An 18,169-nucleotide genomic window follows, 5' to 3' on the forward strand; every position below is an offset into this window, starting at 1 on the left:
CCTCTTGCTCTGCAGGGGGCTGCAGTAACCGGGAAGTTGTTTCCAGGGGGTCATCTCACACCCTGGTGGGAGAAATGTTCACTGGCCCATCAGGTTCAGAAAAGCAGTTTGCACTTAAGAGCCCTTGTGATCCCTGTAACCCCTTGCCAACAAGATGCTTACGGTGACACAAAGTTCGTTTAGCTTTCCTAATTAGCAGTCTTCATTGAAACTATTTTTTTCTCTTTCGCTAGCCTGCAAGCCAAGGCCCCAGAAGCAACAGAACAATGAACTCTTTTTTTGAGCGGTGCCCTCCCAGTTACATCACAGAAAACATAATCATCACGGTCTTTGAGTGTTAAAACCGTTTACTCGCTGTTGCACCCCCCAAAAAACTGGCTTAGCTTTACCAATTAATGGCCTTGTTTGTAACTGAGTTTTGCTTCACTGTCCTGCAAACAATAGCCACAGCTTCATCAGCACAGCCAGCACTTGTATGAGTACCTTCCTGACTTCTGACAGCCTCTGTCATAGCACCGTCATCAGCCCGTTTATCACCTCCATCCCACCTGCTGCTCCTCTGTCCTGAATAATAATCATGCTCATTCAGCTCTGCAACATCCCCATGGTTCTTCCTGCTCCGCCTCCATGGTCTATCAGGCCAGTCTTGACTGCGTGCTTGGTCTGCCTCTTCTTTGCAGCGTTGGCCTAAGAACAAGAAAACACATATAGCACCAGCCTGCACCCCAGTAATGGTTTTAGAGGGAGCTGCAAGATCCCCCCACAACCGTGAGCAAAGGGAACTCCTTCAGACCAGCCACCCTCTCTGTGTGACACTCACCTCAAAATAATAGTTTGCAATTCCCAGGCCCGTTGGCCAGTTCTTCTGGTTCACATGGTCCTTTGGGGGAATCTTTTCGGGGCTTTTTCTTGTCGTCCCCATGCACATGTTCTTCTGAAGCCGGCATTTTGTTCTGGTTTTCCATTTCTGCAGACAGTGTTGCCCATGCCTTAAAGCACTATGCAAAGCCCGAAGTCTGCCGCAGTAATACTGCATGGTCACCCTGTTGGGCTGGGACCGGATGCAGGGGCCTTTTGGTTCAGCTCACAGAACTGGTCTCTGTTTTGTACCTGACAGCGTTTGCACAGGGGGCCCCTTGGTGGTCTCCGAGGAGGGGTCTGTAGCGCTTGGGCACGTTCCAGCATGTTTGTGCTCGCCACCCTTTTGGTGCCACCCCTCCGCCCTCTTGAAGTTCCCCCCACCCCAGATGTGTTAGGGCTTGATCTGCAGCCTTGAGAAGTGGGAGGCCCCGAACCTGCTTTTTACTTTTTTTAATTACTTTCTATTCGCAATTAACTTCCATTATTCATTCCATTACCTCTTATTAAAGGATGTTTTATCCATTTTAAACCTAGGCTTTTGTGGCTATGTATACTTAATTTATTTGTTCTTATAAATGTGTATATATGTGCTTTGCATATACACATATCTAAATATATATGTAATAGCGTATGTATGGATAAATAAAATATGTTTTTTACATATTTGTACACTCATATCTATGTATATATATATTTCTATTAAAGTTCCTATTGCGTGTAAGTGACTATCTTAGGTAAAAGTGAGCAGCTAGGGTGGGTCTGTGCAAAAATGGAGAGGACATCCTGAAAAAAACCCTACAACATAAGGCACAGGCGTGTTGAAAGATGAGTGAAGGAGCAAGCCTCCTTCTGCCCTCTCCTAGCTTTGCAGTGTTTGACATTGTGGTGTCGGGGTCCTTTCAGTTCAGTTGCTTCTGCAGGTGAAAAGCAGGCTCACCGTGAACCCTGCACGGAAGGGGTCAGAGGTGTGGGGATCTTTCAGCCCAAGCTCTGCTAGGCTCTGACTCCTTCCTGGGCTCAAGTGGGTGGTGCCCGTAGTGCTCAAGGATTAGAGAAAAAGAACGGCTATGCAAGCATTGTCTCCTTTTGCTTTATTAGGAAAACATCTGTGCAGTGGAGAGAAAGCAGAAAGGCCGAGGAACAAACACCTCACTGTGTGAAAGCAAGAAACGGGCTGGTTTTGAGAGCGCCTGTGAAATGACATTGATCCACAGCAAAGTGAACTGCCACATCTCTTCTCTTCTTGCCTTCTTTTTTTCATTCTTGGTCCGAGAAGGTCTCACCCTGTCTTCTGGCTAATGGCATTAGTTCTGGTTTGCCCTCTTCCCATGAACCTGCACTCGGTAAATGCAGGTGTACTCTGGGTTTCCCCAGTTGCTCTGTATGAGAAGTTTTATGTACTGAAAGGCCCTGGGAAGCTCGTTCTGTAAAGAAAATAAGGGGAAAAGCAACAGCTTGACTGGGGAGTAAAGAGCAACAAAACAATCGGTAGGTATCTGCCTCTGCCAGCCCTGCTGCTTCTGGGAAGGAGCAAGCTCTCGAAAGGGGGTGAGAGCAGCTGTGGACATTGGAGGCTCGCTGGTAGCAGGGCTGCTGGGAAGGCTTGTGACATGGGGAAACTCTTGCTGTGGCGGAAGACATCTGGTGTCCTCCTTGCCACCGCCTGCCTCGGCTGGGCCTGCGCCCCCCTTCCCTCAGCCCCTTCCCTCTGCTGCTTTCTCTGTGCTAACAGAGAGGCCAGGCAGGCGCTCCTGCACGCAGGGCAGCCCGGTGTGCAACCCCGCCAAAGGCCTGCTATCTCCTCCAGCTGCCTTGCCAGCAGGAGCGAGAGTGCGGGCAGAGGGAGGCACACTGGGAAGAGAGGATGCCGTCCAGCCTGCTGCCAGGACTGACGGTGTTGCCCACTGGCCCCTCTGCCCAGGGAGAAACCACCCACAGTCTTTCTGCCACGGATTTGCAGGCAAACCTCTTTTCCTCCCAGGCATCTTGCCCACATGCACTTCCTTTACCTTCAGAGGAAAGGTCTGAATGGCCTCTTTTTCCTCGTCATACATGAAGGTCCCCAGGAGAGTTTCCTCTTCTCCTTCCGCATCCACTCCCTCAGAGACAGAGCACAAGGGGAGCAGGTCAGACTCGACAAAGAGGAACCGTGCACACTGCATGCGGACCTGTTATTCGCCCAGCCCCTGCTGGGGCGCTAGCGGTAGGTGGGTGCAGGCTCTGGTGAAGCGGAGTCTGCTCCTTGAGTTTTGATCAAGAGCCTTGAGATGCTTGGCCAAAACAAGTCTTAAGAGCGATAAAGCCATCCCGTCCCTGGAAATAGCCCCTCAGGCCACTGCAGTGCTCAGGAGAAGCCAGGACACGACTCTCCAAGGATGCACAAAGATGAGCAGGTCCCCGTTAAGGGCTTTTCCCCACGGCCAGAGCCAAGCCAGAAGTGCCTGGCAAAGACTTACAGACACAGTGAAATCTCTGGGGGCGCTGCTGATGGTCCCAGATGCCTTGAGGATGTGCTGCACGGTGACAGCAGTCGGTCGGATTTGTGCAGGCAACCTAATGACCACCTGGCCCCGAGACCCTTGGAAAGGCCAGCAGTGCCCCGGGGAAACGTCTGGCTGCAAGCAAAAGACAACAGTAAAGAGTAGTGAGGGAGTGGCAGAGCCAGCACCACTACCCATGTAGGCAGCAGCACAGGCGCCTGTTTGTCTATGGGCTGTATTCCAGCTGATAAATGAATAGTGTGTGAGGAAATGGGCAGAAGCACGAGGCCTTCTTCCCACCTGATAAAGGGCACTCTCAGTATTCCTGAAAAGAGGAAACTTTTGATTAGGAAAGCATGAAATCTGCCACCCCATATCCGAGTCAGGGTCCTACAGCTACAGCTCTGCCCAGCAGCTCTGCAGCTCCCCTCGCTCTCTCCCCCAAGCCTCCCACCCCATCGAAGAATGGAAGGGACTATCAGGGATGGGGTAGGCAAATGGGGGTGCTAAGGAGAAACTCCTTCACCCAACTGTGACCAGGGCTTCTGGCAGGATGCTGCAGTTCTGTTCAGTGCAGTGTTCCTCCTAAGGGGAACCACTGATTTGTAGCAAGCCAAGCCCTGTATTAGACCTTAGGTTTCAGGAACCGGATCAGTGCTGTGGGTTTGAGCAAGACCAAAGGACAGAGGGGAGATGCCCTGGCATTTGTCCCCAACTTGGCAGGAAGGAATGAAACCAGCACTGATGATTTCTGCTAGGATACCTGCAAAATTGTATCTGGAGGGTTTGCAGCAGAAAGGAACCAACACACCCCGCAGAGCCAATTATCTTCCCACTCATAGCTCTTCGATGTTCTCTGCCTGTCGATGGTGGCACCTGAAATGAGGAGAGAGCAGCTGAGGGCAGCTCTAAACTCAAGGTCTGCAACTCCAGATAACCTTAATGTAAACTCAGTGGAGAGGAATAGAGCTCTTCTGTGAGCACCGAAACGTTTGTAGGGGCAGTGCCAGAGGCACCAGTGAGGGGCCTGATCCCAGGCCTGGGAGTGAATCCAAGAGAGCCACTCTGCCACAAACTCGCTTTTGGACCCCAAGACGTCACTTCATCTCCCTCCGCCTTGGTGAGCAGCCTCCTTTTAGGAGGTCTATACAGAAGCACAAGGCAAGGAGACTTGACTTCCTGTGCGCATACCTGAGCTTTTCAGAGCCCAGTCAGACACCTGCATGCGGTCTTCCCAACTTGTCTGAGACATTGCCTGCTTCGTTTGCTGAACTTCCTGGGAAAGACATGCATGAACACAAAAAATGACCACATCAGCAGGCAGTTCAGTGTGACCACTGCGTCCTAGCACAGTGAGTCTGTGTTAGAAAAATGCAAGAGAAGCCTAGTCCAAGGAGCGGCAAGACTCAATGCTTTCTGATGTGAAAAGCGAGGACCGGTGAATAGCACCTTTGCCCACAGCCATAGTGCAGACGTGGGTCAGACTCCCAACACCCTCGTCTCCACCCCCCCGGCTCTCCAGGTCAGGCTCAGGCTCTGCCAGCACCGGCTGCTCCCGTGAACGTTCCTGTGTCTCGTCACTGCTTCAGGGGTCAGGCCAGAGCTACCAGAGGCACGGGCGTGCCAAGAGGAGGCTGTCGGGAGTCCTCCACTGCCTGAAGTGGCCTGGCTAAAGGTGGCCTGAAGAAGGGGCTTCATAGAGGACAAGCTCAACCAGCAAGCTCCTGGGAAGGGATGGGTGCCTGAGGTGAGCAAGAAAACCCCACCAACCACCCCGGGAAGTGCCTTGCAGGGGTCCTGCTCATCCAAGCCCTCTTCCACCAAATGCGGGATCACCTTCTTCACGTTGCACATCTCCACACTCAGGTGAGCCGTCTGCTCCGTCAGAAGCTGCATCTCCTGGGCTTGCTCCCTCAACAGAGCAAGCGAGGTCCTGAAGACAGTGGGAAAGCAGATCCTGTCAGAGAGCTGCCCAGCCCCTGCTGGGGGCCTGCAAGCTCAGGGAGGAGAAGAGACACGTGTGCTTGGGCCCCCTTTTCTTTCCCTGCTTTGCCAGGTTTAGCAAAAGGCAAAGACACGAGGGAAAGACATGAGCCCTGTCCCTTCTGCAAGGGAGCGCAAAGAGCATGAGGTCGATTGACGCTACTCCACAGAATCAGCAGAACTGTTTCTTACCACAGGGGCTGCAGTTCTGCTGCAGACAGCCCTAGCAGCTCCTGAAAGGCAAAGGCTCTCCATTAGAATGAATATGCACTCCCAGAACTGCCGGGGCTTCCCAGAGGGGGCTTCTCTGGGGAGACATGGCCTAAGCTGCTGCTTCTGTGACTCACTCTGCATGGAACCGGCTGAGTCGGTGAGTCGTCCAAGCACCACCAGCAGCGCTCCTTTGCAGGACTTTCCTCTCCCACAACAACAGTCACTCACCTGTGTCACTTCCTTTGCCCACATTGTCCATGCTGGCAGCAACACCATGCAGTAAACACCAGCTGTAATTCACATCACCAAAATACAGTTATTTTACTAGGAGTTCTAAAGATCCCTGTGGTCACGTTGTCTCCTCTCAGACTGGGGTAGCAACAGGTTAGCTGAGGACATGGGGACCTGGTGCGGAGAGAGGACGTGACTCCAGCTGGGAGCCCTTGCCCCAGGCCTCAGGGGTCTACACAACTGTCCTCTCCAGGCATGCTTGGTGCCCCAGAGCTCCTCCCCATTTCCCCTTACTGCTCCTGCGAGCACCAAAACCAGGCTCTATGGGCCTTCTAAGAGCTACTTTTCCATCACGCCACCTGCACTGCCCTTCTGAGAAGCCCCAAATCAGCTGGGCTCTGCTTCCAGGTCTGACCCTGGCTGCCTGTCCTTGCCTCTGCTTCCCGCAGCACAACACACCTCTGAGCAGTGTTGCGATACTGGAGCAGCAGAGTGAGGGGCAATGCAGAGCTGGGCCCATCTGAGGGATGGGCTCGCCACCTGGAACTCATTTCCACAAGAGAGAAGGACTCTCTCTAGCCTCCCCTCCACAGCTGCAAAGCCTTTTCCCTCTCTCTCTCTCTCTCTCTCTCTCTCTCTGTCTGCCTGGCGGGGAGACCACCAAGCTTCCTTTGATTTGGACATCCTCAGGAAGCACTTGGGCCATGGGAGTTTCTACAGAGACCACCCAAAAGGGCAAGCTGCAAAACAGGCGGGACCTCTGTCCAAGAGGGTCCTGCTTGGCCCACTTCCTAATGCTGTGTGCATCGATATCAGTTCTTAGGCAGGGTGGGCTCCACTTGCAGAGAGCATCTCAGGAGCACCCTGAGTCCCTGAAACGGGAAACTGGAAGGCGCCCTAGTGCCTCTCCCTCACCCTGAGAGTTGGCACCCAGCCTGTTGGTGCTACTGCTGACAGGTGTCTGCTCATGAGAACTCACCAAGAGTGACTGGGATCAACAAGAGGAGGATTTTCAAGAGCCTCCTCTTGTGCAGGGCGATCTCTTGCCTGAAAAAAAGGGAGCCTCGTTGTTATGAATGCTCCAAGTCTGGGGCAAAGCCCTTCCCAGGTGGATTTTCCTGTACAGGCGGCAGAGGAGCGAGTTTGGCAGTCTGCTGCTGCTGGCAGAAAGCTGACAGACCAACCCCCAAAAGGCACATGGTCTCTGTCAGCCCTGTTCCACAGGGCGGGCAGCTCTTCCGGGAAGAAAGTGCTCCAAGAGCACCTTTGGAAAAGGAGTTTCCATAAGCCAGGGAAATAAACAGATCTGGCAAGGGAAAACAGCTTTCTGGCAGTCTTTGTGCTGCGCTTGCTTTCTCTTTTGCTAAGGAAGGAGGCGTGCTTTCCCTGGAGATCCCCGGGATCTTTTCTGGGGGGTGTTTTTCCACCCAACAGGAAGAGGAGGAAGGAGCCTTGCAGGGCTCCTCTGCCAGAGCCTGCTGCCCAGACACATTTGCGAGGTGCTGTGCTGCCCCCCGGCCCCCTCAAAAGCGCACCCCGCATTAGGCTGCATCTGCGCTGCCAACCCAGCCGGACACCCAGGCAGAAGAAACTGGCCTCATACCGATTCTCCAAGCACCGGCCGGGCCCGGCGGCATCCTCCGCCATGTCGCTGGCAGCGCTGCTGCCGGAGGAGGCTGTCGGTGCCTCTCGCCTCCTTCCACGGGGAGCTCTCCCCCTCGCCATTTCTGGGGGAGGCCAAGCTCTCAGCTCAGCTGGACCCCTTCAGGCCCAGGAGTTTGGCTGGTGCACGGCAAGGCACCGACCCGATCCTCGGAAGCAAGGGGCCTGCTGAGAGCAGAGGGCTGCGAGGCCACCGCAAGCTGCTGCCAGCTGCCGAGGGACGGCGGCCCTGACCTCACAGCAGGCCCTGCCGTGGGGCGTGGTGGTGGCTGTGAGGTCACACTGGAGCTAGGTGGGGGGGGCTGGGGACACCCGGCGGGCTCTCCTCGGGCAGCGCATTTAGCCATAGGAGCGTGTTTGTTCCTCGTTTTGTACAGCCCTGGGGGCCCGGAGGGTCCCCGTGTGGGGGCACCGGATGTGCTGCGGGCACTGGGCAGCACGGCCCGTACCAGTGTCCCAGCGAGGTGGCATGGGGGCACAGGGCCTCCAGAGCGTGGGCCACGCGTGTCCTGCCCACCTGGGTCAGGGCCACCTCTGGCAGCTATAGGGAGCCCACGGGGCAGTGCGGGGGCTGCCGGTGCAGGGTCAAGCCAGGCTGGGTCTGTGCGGGGCTCCAGCCACCCAGCCACACTGGGGTGGCAGGAGGGGGAGTGGGGCCCTCGCGCCCTTGGGGCAGGACGGGACTTGGGGGCAATGCTCCAGGTGGGCCTGGGCCTCCCTCCCTCAGCCGACTCTTGTTTGGGGCTCCCACAGGCGCCGGGCATGGCCTTGGTGGCCATCGTGTACCTGCTCTTGCCCAGCTTGTACCTCAGTTGCCGCCCCCGCCTTCCCTTTGCCCTGGCCACGGGGGTCACCCTTTCCCTGCTACGGCCCTGCAGTGCTTGGGGTCCTGGGCATGTGGCTATGGAGGGACGCAGGCCCCAGGACACCCTGGCATCTGGGTATGGGGGGATACAGTCCCAGAGGGCACCCCAGAATCCTGGTATCTGGGTATGGCGAGGGTACAGCACGCTAGGACCCTCTGAGACCCTGGTATCTGGATATGGTGGAAGAGAGCCCCCAGGGCCCCCCAGGACCCCAGTGTGTGGGTATGGGCGAGGAGACACAGCCTGACAGGGCCTGCTAGGAGCCTGGTACATGGGGAACACAGAACCACAGGAGGGTGGAGGTTGGAAAGCACCTGTGGAGATGGTCTCCCTTGCTCCAGCAGGGTCACCTAGAGCAGGTTGCCCAGGACCGTGTCCAGACGACCTGTGAATATCTCCAAAGATGGGGATGCCACAACCTCTCTGGGACACCTCTTCCAGTGCTCAGTCACCCTCCTGCTTTGAGCTTTAGACAGTGAAGTTTAAAACAGTTTGGGTGCTCAGTTCTGCTGCCCACATATAGTCAGCTGCCTGTTTTGCCTCCCCCCCAGGTGCACTTTACAAATCCGCCTCTGTTTGGAGTCACATCTGCCAGCCCTCCGTGTGTCTCAGGCCTAGTATGATGTCCCAAGTTGCTTAAATAGGCCTAAGCTTAGGCAACCAAATCAAGCCATGGCTGTCCCCAACAGAAGTCTCTGAATATGAACCGGGGTCTAAACTGCTCTTACAGTCAGTAAAGATCTAGTAGACACAGCAACTCATCACACCAAACGTAGGTGCGTGTTTCAGGGTGAGCCGAACCGCTCTCTAGACTGTAGACTTGGCTGCGCTGACCAGCTCCAAGTTGGCTGCAATGGGAACTTGGAGAAGTACAACCTGTGTCGATACCTAATTACAGAAACAGAGATTAAGTGAAATTTTCCCCACCCTCTTGTCTCTTGCCCTGCCACATTCATAGCAGGGAGAATGGTGTTCAACTGCTTGGTTTCAATTTCTCAAATTAGCACTGCTCAATGGGTTCAATAGTCTAGCCTCAAAGTCTTAGAAATGTGCTCCACTAACTCATGGCATGAGCCAGTGTAATCACAGTGGTCGATATGCACTACCAACTTACTGTATACTAGGAAGTTTCAGTCATACCCTTCTGAACTGTTTGTGCAAGTCTTTGAGAAGTTATTATTGTTATTCTGAAAAGGGGCACAATGTGCACACAGCAGAATCGCATGAAATCTGGGCCCTCACTGTTTCTGAGACAATTACTCAGTTTTTTAGAGGCACCTTACGACAGTCCTAATGAGACCATCTGAGATCTGGAACTCAGAAACATCTGAAGAAAGCTGTCCCTTGCGGCTTAAAAGAAACAAATACTGTCATGATGCTTTTCATCCACAAAATTTCCACTGTCTGTGAAGAACTATCAAGTTTACAGGTACATTCCGAGCTTCCAGGTAATAGGAATAAGTCCTGTAGTCCTCTGTGTGCGAAGGCTGAAAAAGAACAAGTTCTGTGTAGCTTAGCTGGAAGACAAGGAAGGGAAAGGTATTATTTCCAGTGATGCAAGAACATTAAAAAGCAAGCTATGACTACTTGTTCTTGCTGCAGTGTCTGACGCCAGTTGAAAAATGGCACTTTTTTAATGGTAGAGTAAGTAAACAAACAAGGAGGGAAAAGAAGAGAAAGCGTTCTTTCTGTTCAAGACGGGCTGATTTGCAGTGCCTTTTTGGAATCAAGTAAGGGATCCATTGAGTGGCTAGCAGGTCTTTTCCAGCTCCAGTAATTTTTCAGTGCTTGGGTTTAGTATGTACACATGATTTGTCCTCATATCTATGTGCCTATAAGTTTTTACCTTTTCACAGACAATTCTGATAAGTCTAGTAGCAATTTATTTCTGGCTTATTGATTCCCAGTATAGATATAAGCCCTGCTGGCATGAGACTTTGAAAAGCATCATCCAGGAGATTTCCTCTTTGCTTTTATGTCCTGCCAACCAGTTCCTTGCATGAGTATAACCCATGTTCTACTGGGCTGGTTTTGCTTGGTCATCTTTTGCCATGCACACAAAGACTCTGCAAGCAGGTTACACACAGCTTAAGAGTAGACAGCAAGTATTTATTAGCTAAGGCACACACAAGATGATAGCTCAGACCAGCAGGCTACTGAGGTAGGCATTGCTGTGCTCCTGCCCCATCCCACTGAGGCTGCTGGCCAGGTGGGCATCAGCCAGGCTGGGAAGATGCAGCATCTTTCACCCCTGGGAAGGGGCTGAGCCTTCATCCTCCTGGCAACTCTTCTGATTTTCCCCTCAAGGTTTTGTAACATTTCAGGTCAGTATTCTTCCTCTTGGGCCCCTGAGTTAGCATCACCATCTCCACAATTTGACTGCTGTCCGTGTTTTCGTTCATGCGGCTTTAGCTTATGGACTCTTACAGCTCTTCAGCAGTGTTTTTGAGGAGGGCAAAGAGAAGGTCTCGCAGCCTTCCTGCAGGACCTTGGGTCCACGCTCAGAGCCAGGCAGTGGGCTATGAGCAACCCAAGCAACATCTGCTCTTGCCTTACACAACATAATACTTAACCAGGCTGCAGAGAGATGTTTGTGCAGGGCTGGTCACTCCCTTCAGTGGCAAACCTCACTTTGGAACAGCAATGAGATTCAAAGTCAAGGTCTAGAGGGCTTGAAGTACAAACGGTGCCACCTCCTCTGCCTGGGCCAGGGAGAGGAAGGTGTCTGGGAAGGTAACATGCCTGCACATGGCTATGTATATGTCCTGTCAGGGATGGCCTTTTTCAGAAAACATGTGATGGGGGTGGCCACATTGACACCATGTGTAGGTGGGAGGTAACCTGACCAACAACATTGCAGGACTCCATGCAGAGGCGCTTCCCAGCCATCGCCGCTTTGTCTCCAGCAGCATTTGTAGGACCCTCACAGCAGAAGACATGACTGATTCCCTCTTTCCTCCTCTCCCCCCATCACCCAGAACACACCTCCTGACTCTCTACAGCCTGGTCAGTGTCACCGCAGAATACACCCATACCTCTCCCTTCCCCAGGCACCAACCATTACAAAGCAACCTGACGCTCACTGGAGCTATGGACAGGACAAAAGCAACAGCAGGGACAGGGGAATTTCCCTCAACACCCGGGCTGAGTGCTCAGCCCTGACCATGACGACCGAGCAGGAGGAGGAGCAGTTGGTGGGCTCATGACTCCTAGGCCGGGATTATGCACTCTTGCAATTATTGCCCAGATGAACATCCAGCTCAGCTCTGCGCAGAATGGACCAAAAGGGCAGTATGTGTCCTGGACCTGCATGGAGGCCCCATTCACCTTTTTTTTCCAGCTGATCGTATCACTGCATGGCCATCGTTAGCTGGCCGCCTTCCTCCAGCAGATGGTACCTCTGCACAGGTAAAAGGGAGATTTTCTCCAGTCAGCCGCCCCCAGCACCTACGCGGCCTCCACCTGGATCAAGGCCAGCCATCCCCTCCCAGCACCATGCAAACCCTCCTGGGCACTTGGACCATTTTGAATAGTTCTGCCTGTGGCCTGGCTTCACAAAGCCAGCTACAGTGGGTTTCATAGCATGGTCCTGATATGCAGAGCACAGGCGAGGGCATGGCAGCAGTGCGTGCAGACAGAGGGCAGCCACGCCGAGTCTCCTGGGATGGTGCAGGACTGTGCTGGAGGGAGCAGGCCAAAATAGCACAGCCTGCCACCGACAGCAAACAGCCCCTGGCATACGCCACTGCCACGCTGAGCTCATCCTGCTGGGGTGGGAGGAAGGGTCCAAAGTTGTGCCAGGGAAGGTGTCAGACCACTTAAGCAGCCTGGGTGATCTGTGCCAGCGCTCTAGGTCCTGCCCTGGCACCTTGCTGTACTACCACATGTGTAAGCACAAGTCAGGCTGTGGCTTTTAGTTACTTGGCGGTAGCCACGTCTTTTCCAAAAGCTTAGGGGATTTTCTTCTTGGCTCTGGGAATGTGACATAGCCCAGTGTTTTCCAAAGGTGCTCGAAGAAAGGCACAGGTGCTTTGATGCCTTTCCAGGCTATTCAGCTTGGGTTACGCATTCCCTTTTGCTCTACAAGCCTGCCTGAAGGTATGTGGGCTAAGTCCGCTGTCCAACGATACCTTCTGGAAAGGAAAATACAAACAAGCAAAGTTGTTGCTAAAAAGGATGGAGGGGGTGTTATCACCTCACCCACAGAATGACAGAGTGGTTGAGGTTGGAAGGGACCTCTGGAGATCACCTGGTCCAACCCTGCTGCTCAAGCAGGGTCACCTAGAGCCCGTTGCCCAGGATTGTGCCTAGATGGCTTTTGAACCTCTCCAAGGAAGGAGACTGCACAACCTCTCTGGGCAACCTGTCCCAAATGCTGTTCCAGGCTGTTCCACCATCACTTTCAGGGCCCTGGAGAAGGAAAGAACAACTCTCTGTTGCTCTCCCTAATAAATTATAGCCCACCACAGCAGTGCCATCAGACTCTCTTCCCTCTCCTCCTGGAGAGGTCCAACTTTGCAGTCCTGCCTGTGATGGAAGCTAATCGCAGGGCAGAAAAGCCTTCCTGCCACACACGGCCAACAGCTCTGGCCATCAGTGGAGAGCAGCAGTCACATCATGGGCCTTGGGCAGCTGCAACCAGCAGCACCAGTATGACGTGTCATCTCTGATCGCTCACGTGGAGCTCAGGCTTTCCCTCTGCAAACTCCCTGCTGGTTTTTACATGCGTCTTTGAGTCCCAAAGCTGCTTCTCAGGACCAAGCGCCCCAAGTTATGTTCTCTAGGGACAGAAGGAGCAGGAGCAGGCCCACCTGGCAGCCAGAAGTTCCTTTCCTCAATGCCAGCTGCATCCTTCAGGGCTACAACAATCACCACAAAGAAATTTGGAGGCCGCATGGTTGACCCTGGAGACTAGTGGTGGCTGTGAAGTCAGGAAATAAGCTCATGTAGCAATTCAGATGATGCATTGCATCTCCCTTACGTACTTGCTAAAGAAGGAACAGCTCCTCAGTAGTACTGATCAGTGCTTTGGGAAACAGTGTCCCTGAGCAGAAGGAGGAGGAGAAGCTACCTCCTCTTTACTTTTAGGCTGTTGAGTGAGATGTTGAGTATGAAGGTCCCCAGCCCACTGAAAAGTCACTCTGCCCTGCTCCTATGAACACTTTAGATGGGATCACAACCTGGTCACACCGGACTGAACATGGAAGATACCAAGCAAGAAATAAGACAGAGGCATGAAGGTTTTTTTAAAAAACAAAACAACACTCATCTTCATGGGCACATTTTCCTCCTCAGAAGTCTCCTCAGAGCAGCCTTCACCTCCTTGTTTCTCAGGCTGTAAATCAGAGGATTTGAAAAAGGGATCACTACCACAGAGAAAACTGAAGCCCACTTATCTTCATCAACTGCTGAACTAGAGCTGGGCCGTAGGTACATGAGGACAAAACTCACATAGAGCATCATGACAGTTGCTAGGTGGGAGGCACAGGTGGAGCAGGCTTTGCGCCTGCCTTCAGCAGAGCGCATCCTCACGATGGTCACCGCAATGCGGGTGTAGGAGGCAACGATGAGCAGGTTGGTGGTGGTCAGGTTGAAGCCCACAAACACAAACATCACAACCTCGTTGAGCCACGTGTCAGTGGAGGAGAGAACAAACAATGCAGGCCCATCACAGTAGAAGTCATTGATGACGTGAGGACCACAGAAGGAGAGCTGGAGCAAGGTGCTCGTGTGTATGATGGCATTCAGCATCCCCGCAAGGTAAGACCCGGTGACCAGGCACGTGCAGAGTCCAGGAGACATGACGACCCCGTAGAGCAGGGGGCTGCAGATGGCCACGTAGCGGTCATACGCCATGGCAGCCAGAAGGTAGACCTCAGACGTGCCAAAAACAACATAGAAGTAAAATTGCATGAGGCAGCCAGCAAAAGAAATGGCTCTGTGTTTTTCTGAAAGGTCCAACAGCATTTTGGGGCTGATAGTGCAGGAATAGCAAATGTCTAAGAAGGACAAGTTACTGAGGAAAAAGTACATGGGGGTGTGGAGCTGGGGGCTGACCCTGACCAGCACGATGATGCCGAGGTTTCCCACTAGGGTCAGTATGTAGGTGCCCAGGAAGAGGGCGAAGAGGACAGGCTTCAGGCGTGGGTGCTCTGTGAGTCCTGCAAGGGTGAAGTGGGTCACCCTGGTGCAGTTCTCATCCGCCATTGGTACTGTCCTTAGTCGCTGCAGAGAGACATGGAAGGAAGAGGGTGAAAACAATGCTGGATGCAATTTCCACTTCAAAATATCAATGTGAAAAGATGACACTGCCTTTGAGGTTAAATGGAAAAGGAAAAAAGTAAAAGAATTGCTGATTATTCTCTTGCAGTGACAGTAACCTCTTTGGAAGAAGAAAAAAACGCAGCAGTTCTTAGAAATTCTTTTCCATAAGCATCCAACAAAGAAAGCAGGGTGTCACAACCTGTTCTGTGACCCCTGATTCCCTTCCAGGCACAAATCCAGTATCTACATGCGCATTTTGGGGGGCTCATGAGATGTTTCATAAATATAATAACGACAGCTGGGGATCATGCAACCTTGTTCATTTTTCCTATATTTTGATGCAGCAGCTACAGTGCCTAAGCAGTTCCCTCTCAAGGCTCCAGGTAATACAAGGTCCTATCACAAAGCGGAAGGGCATCTTGGAACTTAAAGTTCTGGGGAAAGGTGGCTGTGCTTTCAGGGTGGAAACTGGCCTCTCTTTATCTCTCTACAGACTAGGCAGAGTCTTTCCTTCTGCTCTTGTTTCCTTCATTAGAAGTGAGATTCATTGGACTACCACACTATAGACAAGCTGGAGCCAAAGTGGCCCTCTGGCTTTCCTGGCGGTGGAGAGGATTGGCTCTTCTGACCTGTCATGAACTATTTCTCTTAGATTAAGAAGCCTTCTCCTCTGACGGTAGCTTGACTATGGGAGAGGTTTAAATGAAATGCTCGGGCTTTGAGGCTTGCTCGGTAGATGTCGAAAAGGAGACCAAGGCCAGCTGCCTCCCTGCACGCCATCGTGCACACCAAACAACTCCTTCAGCTAGACGCTTTCACTTTTAACCCTTTGACGCAAGACCTTTTGACAAAGGTTGCCAAGGTGGGTAAATCTTAAGGCAAATCTCCCCTTAATCATTTCCTTTCCAGTTCAGGGGTTTGGTCTCTTTTGCACAGCTGATGTGAAAGTGCTCAAGCAGACATCTAAAATATCTGTTGTTACGTTAGAAGTCCAGCACCAACTGTCATTAAATAATATAGATGTGATGAAACATATCTAATTAGAAACTTCTGTGCTCAGTCAAGTGAGACTACTCTCAGCTTAATTACAGAAGGGCATACTACTTCTCTAGTAGTAGTAGTAGTAGTACCCTTCAAATGCCCTTTCAGAATACTAAGGCATGCCTTAAGCTGTCATTTTCATAGGCTTTAGAAAGGATTTTCCAATGGGTGACAGAATGCCTACATGTTCCTCCAACGCAGGGCATGATACAATGCTTGCCTTACCCTTCCACTAACCTCTTTATTGCCAAGCTCTCCCCTTACCTGAGGAGGTGCTTGCTAAAATAAATTGGAGTCAGGCACTTCTGCAGTGTGCCTGACTCCACTTCACCTCCAAAGAAAGGTCTTAGCCATTTGGGGTAAATCATCACTTGAATAATGAATATCTACAAGGAGGGAGAGTCCACAACCTCTCTGGGCAACCTGTTCTAGGGCTCTGTCAACCTCACAGTGAAGAAGTTTTTCCTCACATTCAGATGGCACTTCCTGTGTTTCAGTTTGTGCCCGTTGCCTCTTGTCCTGTCACTGCGCACCGCTGAAAACAGTCTGGCCCCATCGTCTTGACACCCTCCCTTAAGATATTTGTATACCTTGATAAGATCCCCTCTCGGTCTTCTCTTCTCCAGGCTGAACAGGCCCAGCTCTCGCAGCCTTTTCTCCTAAGAGAGAAGCTCCAGTCCCCCCTAATGATCTTCGTAGGCCTTTGCTGGACTCTCTCCAGTAGTTCCATGTCTCTTGTACTGGGGAGCCCAGAAATGGACACAGTACTCCAGATGTTATACCACGTGAGCCTCAAGTGAAGGTCCTGAAAAAGATAAGGACAACTTAATTTGGGGGGGGAGGAAACAGGAGGATGGAGCAGCCATGAGTAACAGAAAGCTACATTCTCTTTTGCACCTTCATGCCGGGGTCCAGTATTGTCTGCACTGCCTGCAGGAGCGCTGGTCATGGCCAGCTACCTGCAGCAGAGCTGCCGGCAAAGCCCCGTTTCACCATGCATCCTGGGGCTCTTGAGCCCAGCCAGCTTTCCCCTGGGTGTCAGCAACATCCTGAGGAGGCCAAGGCAGAAGCTTTTCCTGGGCAGATGTGGTCATTCCTTGCCTGACCCAGCTACCTGCCCAAGCAAGTGGGGAGTATGGGCTCAAACTCTCCTTCTAGCAAGTTCCTGTGCCGTTTCTCCTAAGCCCATCTGGACTTGTTTCCATAATGCAGGAACAATACAGATGTGAGGCGAGCTTGGACCTGACAACAGCCTGGGACCCACTCTTGAAACACCACCAGCACCTGGCAGAGCAGTGTCCAAGTGTGCCCTGGATGTCGGTGTGCTCTCTGCTTCCCGGTACTTTGTCCCCTGGACTCCGGGTAGCACTGGTGGGGAAGATGCTCTTCTACAGACGTGTCATCCCGTGGTGAAAAGTAAGTGTAACCAACCCAGGGATGGTTGTGTGTTTGGGTGAGGCAAGGGGGACCTGTGAGGTTTGGGGTATCCTGTCTCATCAGTCCCCCAAATCCCTTCTTGCACGTTACAGTAGGCGTGCTTGTTCTCTCACTCATTTGTGCATCTCTCCTCCTGCAGCTCCTGGTGGGATGCAGTGAAGTATACCTGAGGAGTATGTTTGCATACTATGCCTTTTGTCAGTACATACTCTGTTTTTGAGATCCCCATGATTAAGGGAATGGTGCTCAGGGGCAGGCATTGACACCTGAACAGGCATTTCCAACAATTATGATCCAAAATCACCCCACCCACAGGACCTCATCCTCTTAACATACATTAGTCTTCCACAGTTTTCAGCAGAACCTGAAATCTCCAACTGTCGTGCCTCTTACCTGGATACAGACAAACTGTAATGATTCAGACAAACTTTCAAAAGTGAATAGTAATGGTGAGGTATTTGGCCAGCATTCATTTTGGAAGCGTGCCACGGGCGAGACAAGCTGACAAAGGTTCTGCCTTATTCTGGGACGTGGAAAAAATTAACTTTAGCACCTGACTTAAACACAGTGCTAAACTAAGAATCCCCCTTGGCCGTGTTGCTTGTGCACTATGACACTCTTCCTGCTCGTGAATTCTAGTGAGCAGCACAGGTCTAGTAAGGTTAATCCAACACCATGTGTAGAAGCATTATTCCATGTGCCCTGCCATTTCCCACCTCTTCTTTTGCATCTTTGCTGCATTCTTTATCAGTAGTTTCTTACCAAGATCCTTTATTTTCCTACCTCACATTGGTGCTCCTGCAGTTCTTCACAGTTCTCCTCCGTCCCAGTGAAACTACAGGCAGGTAGGATCATCAGCCAGGTGCTGACAGAGGATTTTGTCCAGGATAACTTTGTAGTTATCCCGTTCTTCTCAGAGACATATGAGGACAGTCAACACATCGCCATCCAGCATCTCTTTGTCTCAGAAATTCACTCACGTTTGCTCCGTTCAGTGGTCTCCCCGAGCTATTGGCAGACCCCCGCTCAGTGAGGACTGAGCGGAAGTCCAAATATAGGCTCTGTCGGTCTCTGTGAAACCAGAATGATGTCCCACTCATCCCATACTCATGGGATAAGTTATCAGAGGTT

The 18,169-nt window shown here is 52.1% G+C and overlaps 2 protein-coding genes across 2 annotated transcripts; both read right to left on the minus strand.

The window, feature by feature from the left end:
* Positions 1-2,165: 2,165 nt before the first annotated feature.
* On the minus strand, positions 2,166-7,415 carry LOC136991844 (sperm-associated antigen 4 protein-like). Its single transcript, XM_067295301.1, has 7 exons — positions 7,372-7,415; positions 5,112-5,274; positions 4,533-4,617; positions 4,105-4,217; positions 3,318-3,476; positions 2,871-2,960; positions 2,166-2,285 (listed from the first exon to the last, which is right to left on the minus strand). The coding sequence occupies exons 1-7, from the start codon at positions 7,413-7,415 to the stop codon at positions 2,166-2,168; spliced, it is 774 nt and encodes a 257-aa protein (XP_067151402.1).
* A 6,152-nt stretch (positions 7,416-13,567) lies between these two features.
* LOC136991845 (olfactory receptor 5J3-like) lies at positions 13,568-14,503 on the minus strand. The gene has a single exon (XM_067295302.1). The coding sequence runs from the start codon at positions 14,501-14,503 to the stop codon at positions 13,568-13,570; it is 936 nt and encodes a 311-aa protein (XP_067151403.1).
* Positions 14,504-18,169: the final 3,666 nt, after the last annotated feature.

Source organism: Apteryx mantelli, chromosome 4 (assembly GCF_036417845.1).
Source record: "Apteryx mantelli isolate bAptMan1 chromosome 4, bAptMan1.hap1, whole genome shotgun sequence".
Lineage (NCBI taxonomy): Eukaryota > Metazoa > Chordata > Aves > Apterygiformes > Apterygidae > Apteryx > Apteryx mantelli.

What these genes read in the sequence shown, in the direction of transcription:
- LOC136991845 (XM_067295302.1), bottom strand. Translation starts at nt 14,503, where the DNA reads ATGGCGGATGAGAACTGCACCAGGGTGACCCACTTCACCCTTGCAGGA.
- LOC136991844 (XM_067295301.1), bottom strand. Translation starts at nt 7,415, where the DNA reads ATGGCGGAGGATGCCGCCGGGCCCGGCCGGTGCTTGGAGAATCG. An exon ending in GGCCGGTGCTTGGAGAATCG is followed by an intron (nt 5,275 to 7,371) that starts GTATGAGGCCAG and finishes CACTGTCTTCAG; the next exon opens with GACCTCGCTTGCTCTGTTGA. An exon ending in TTCAGACCTTTCCTCTGAAG is followed by an intron (nt 2,286 to 2,870) that starts GTAAAGGAAGTG and finishes TTTTCTTTACAG; the next exon opens with AACGAGCTTCCCAGGGCCTT.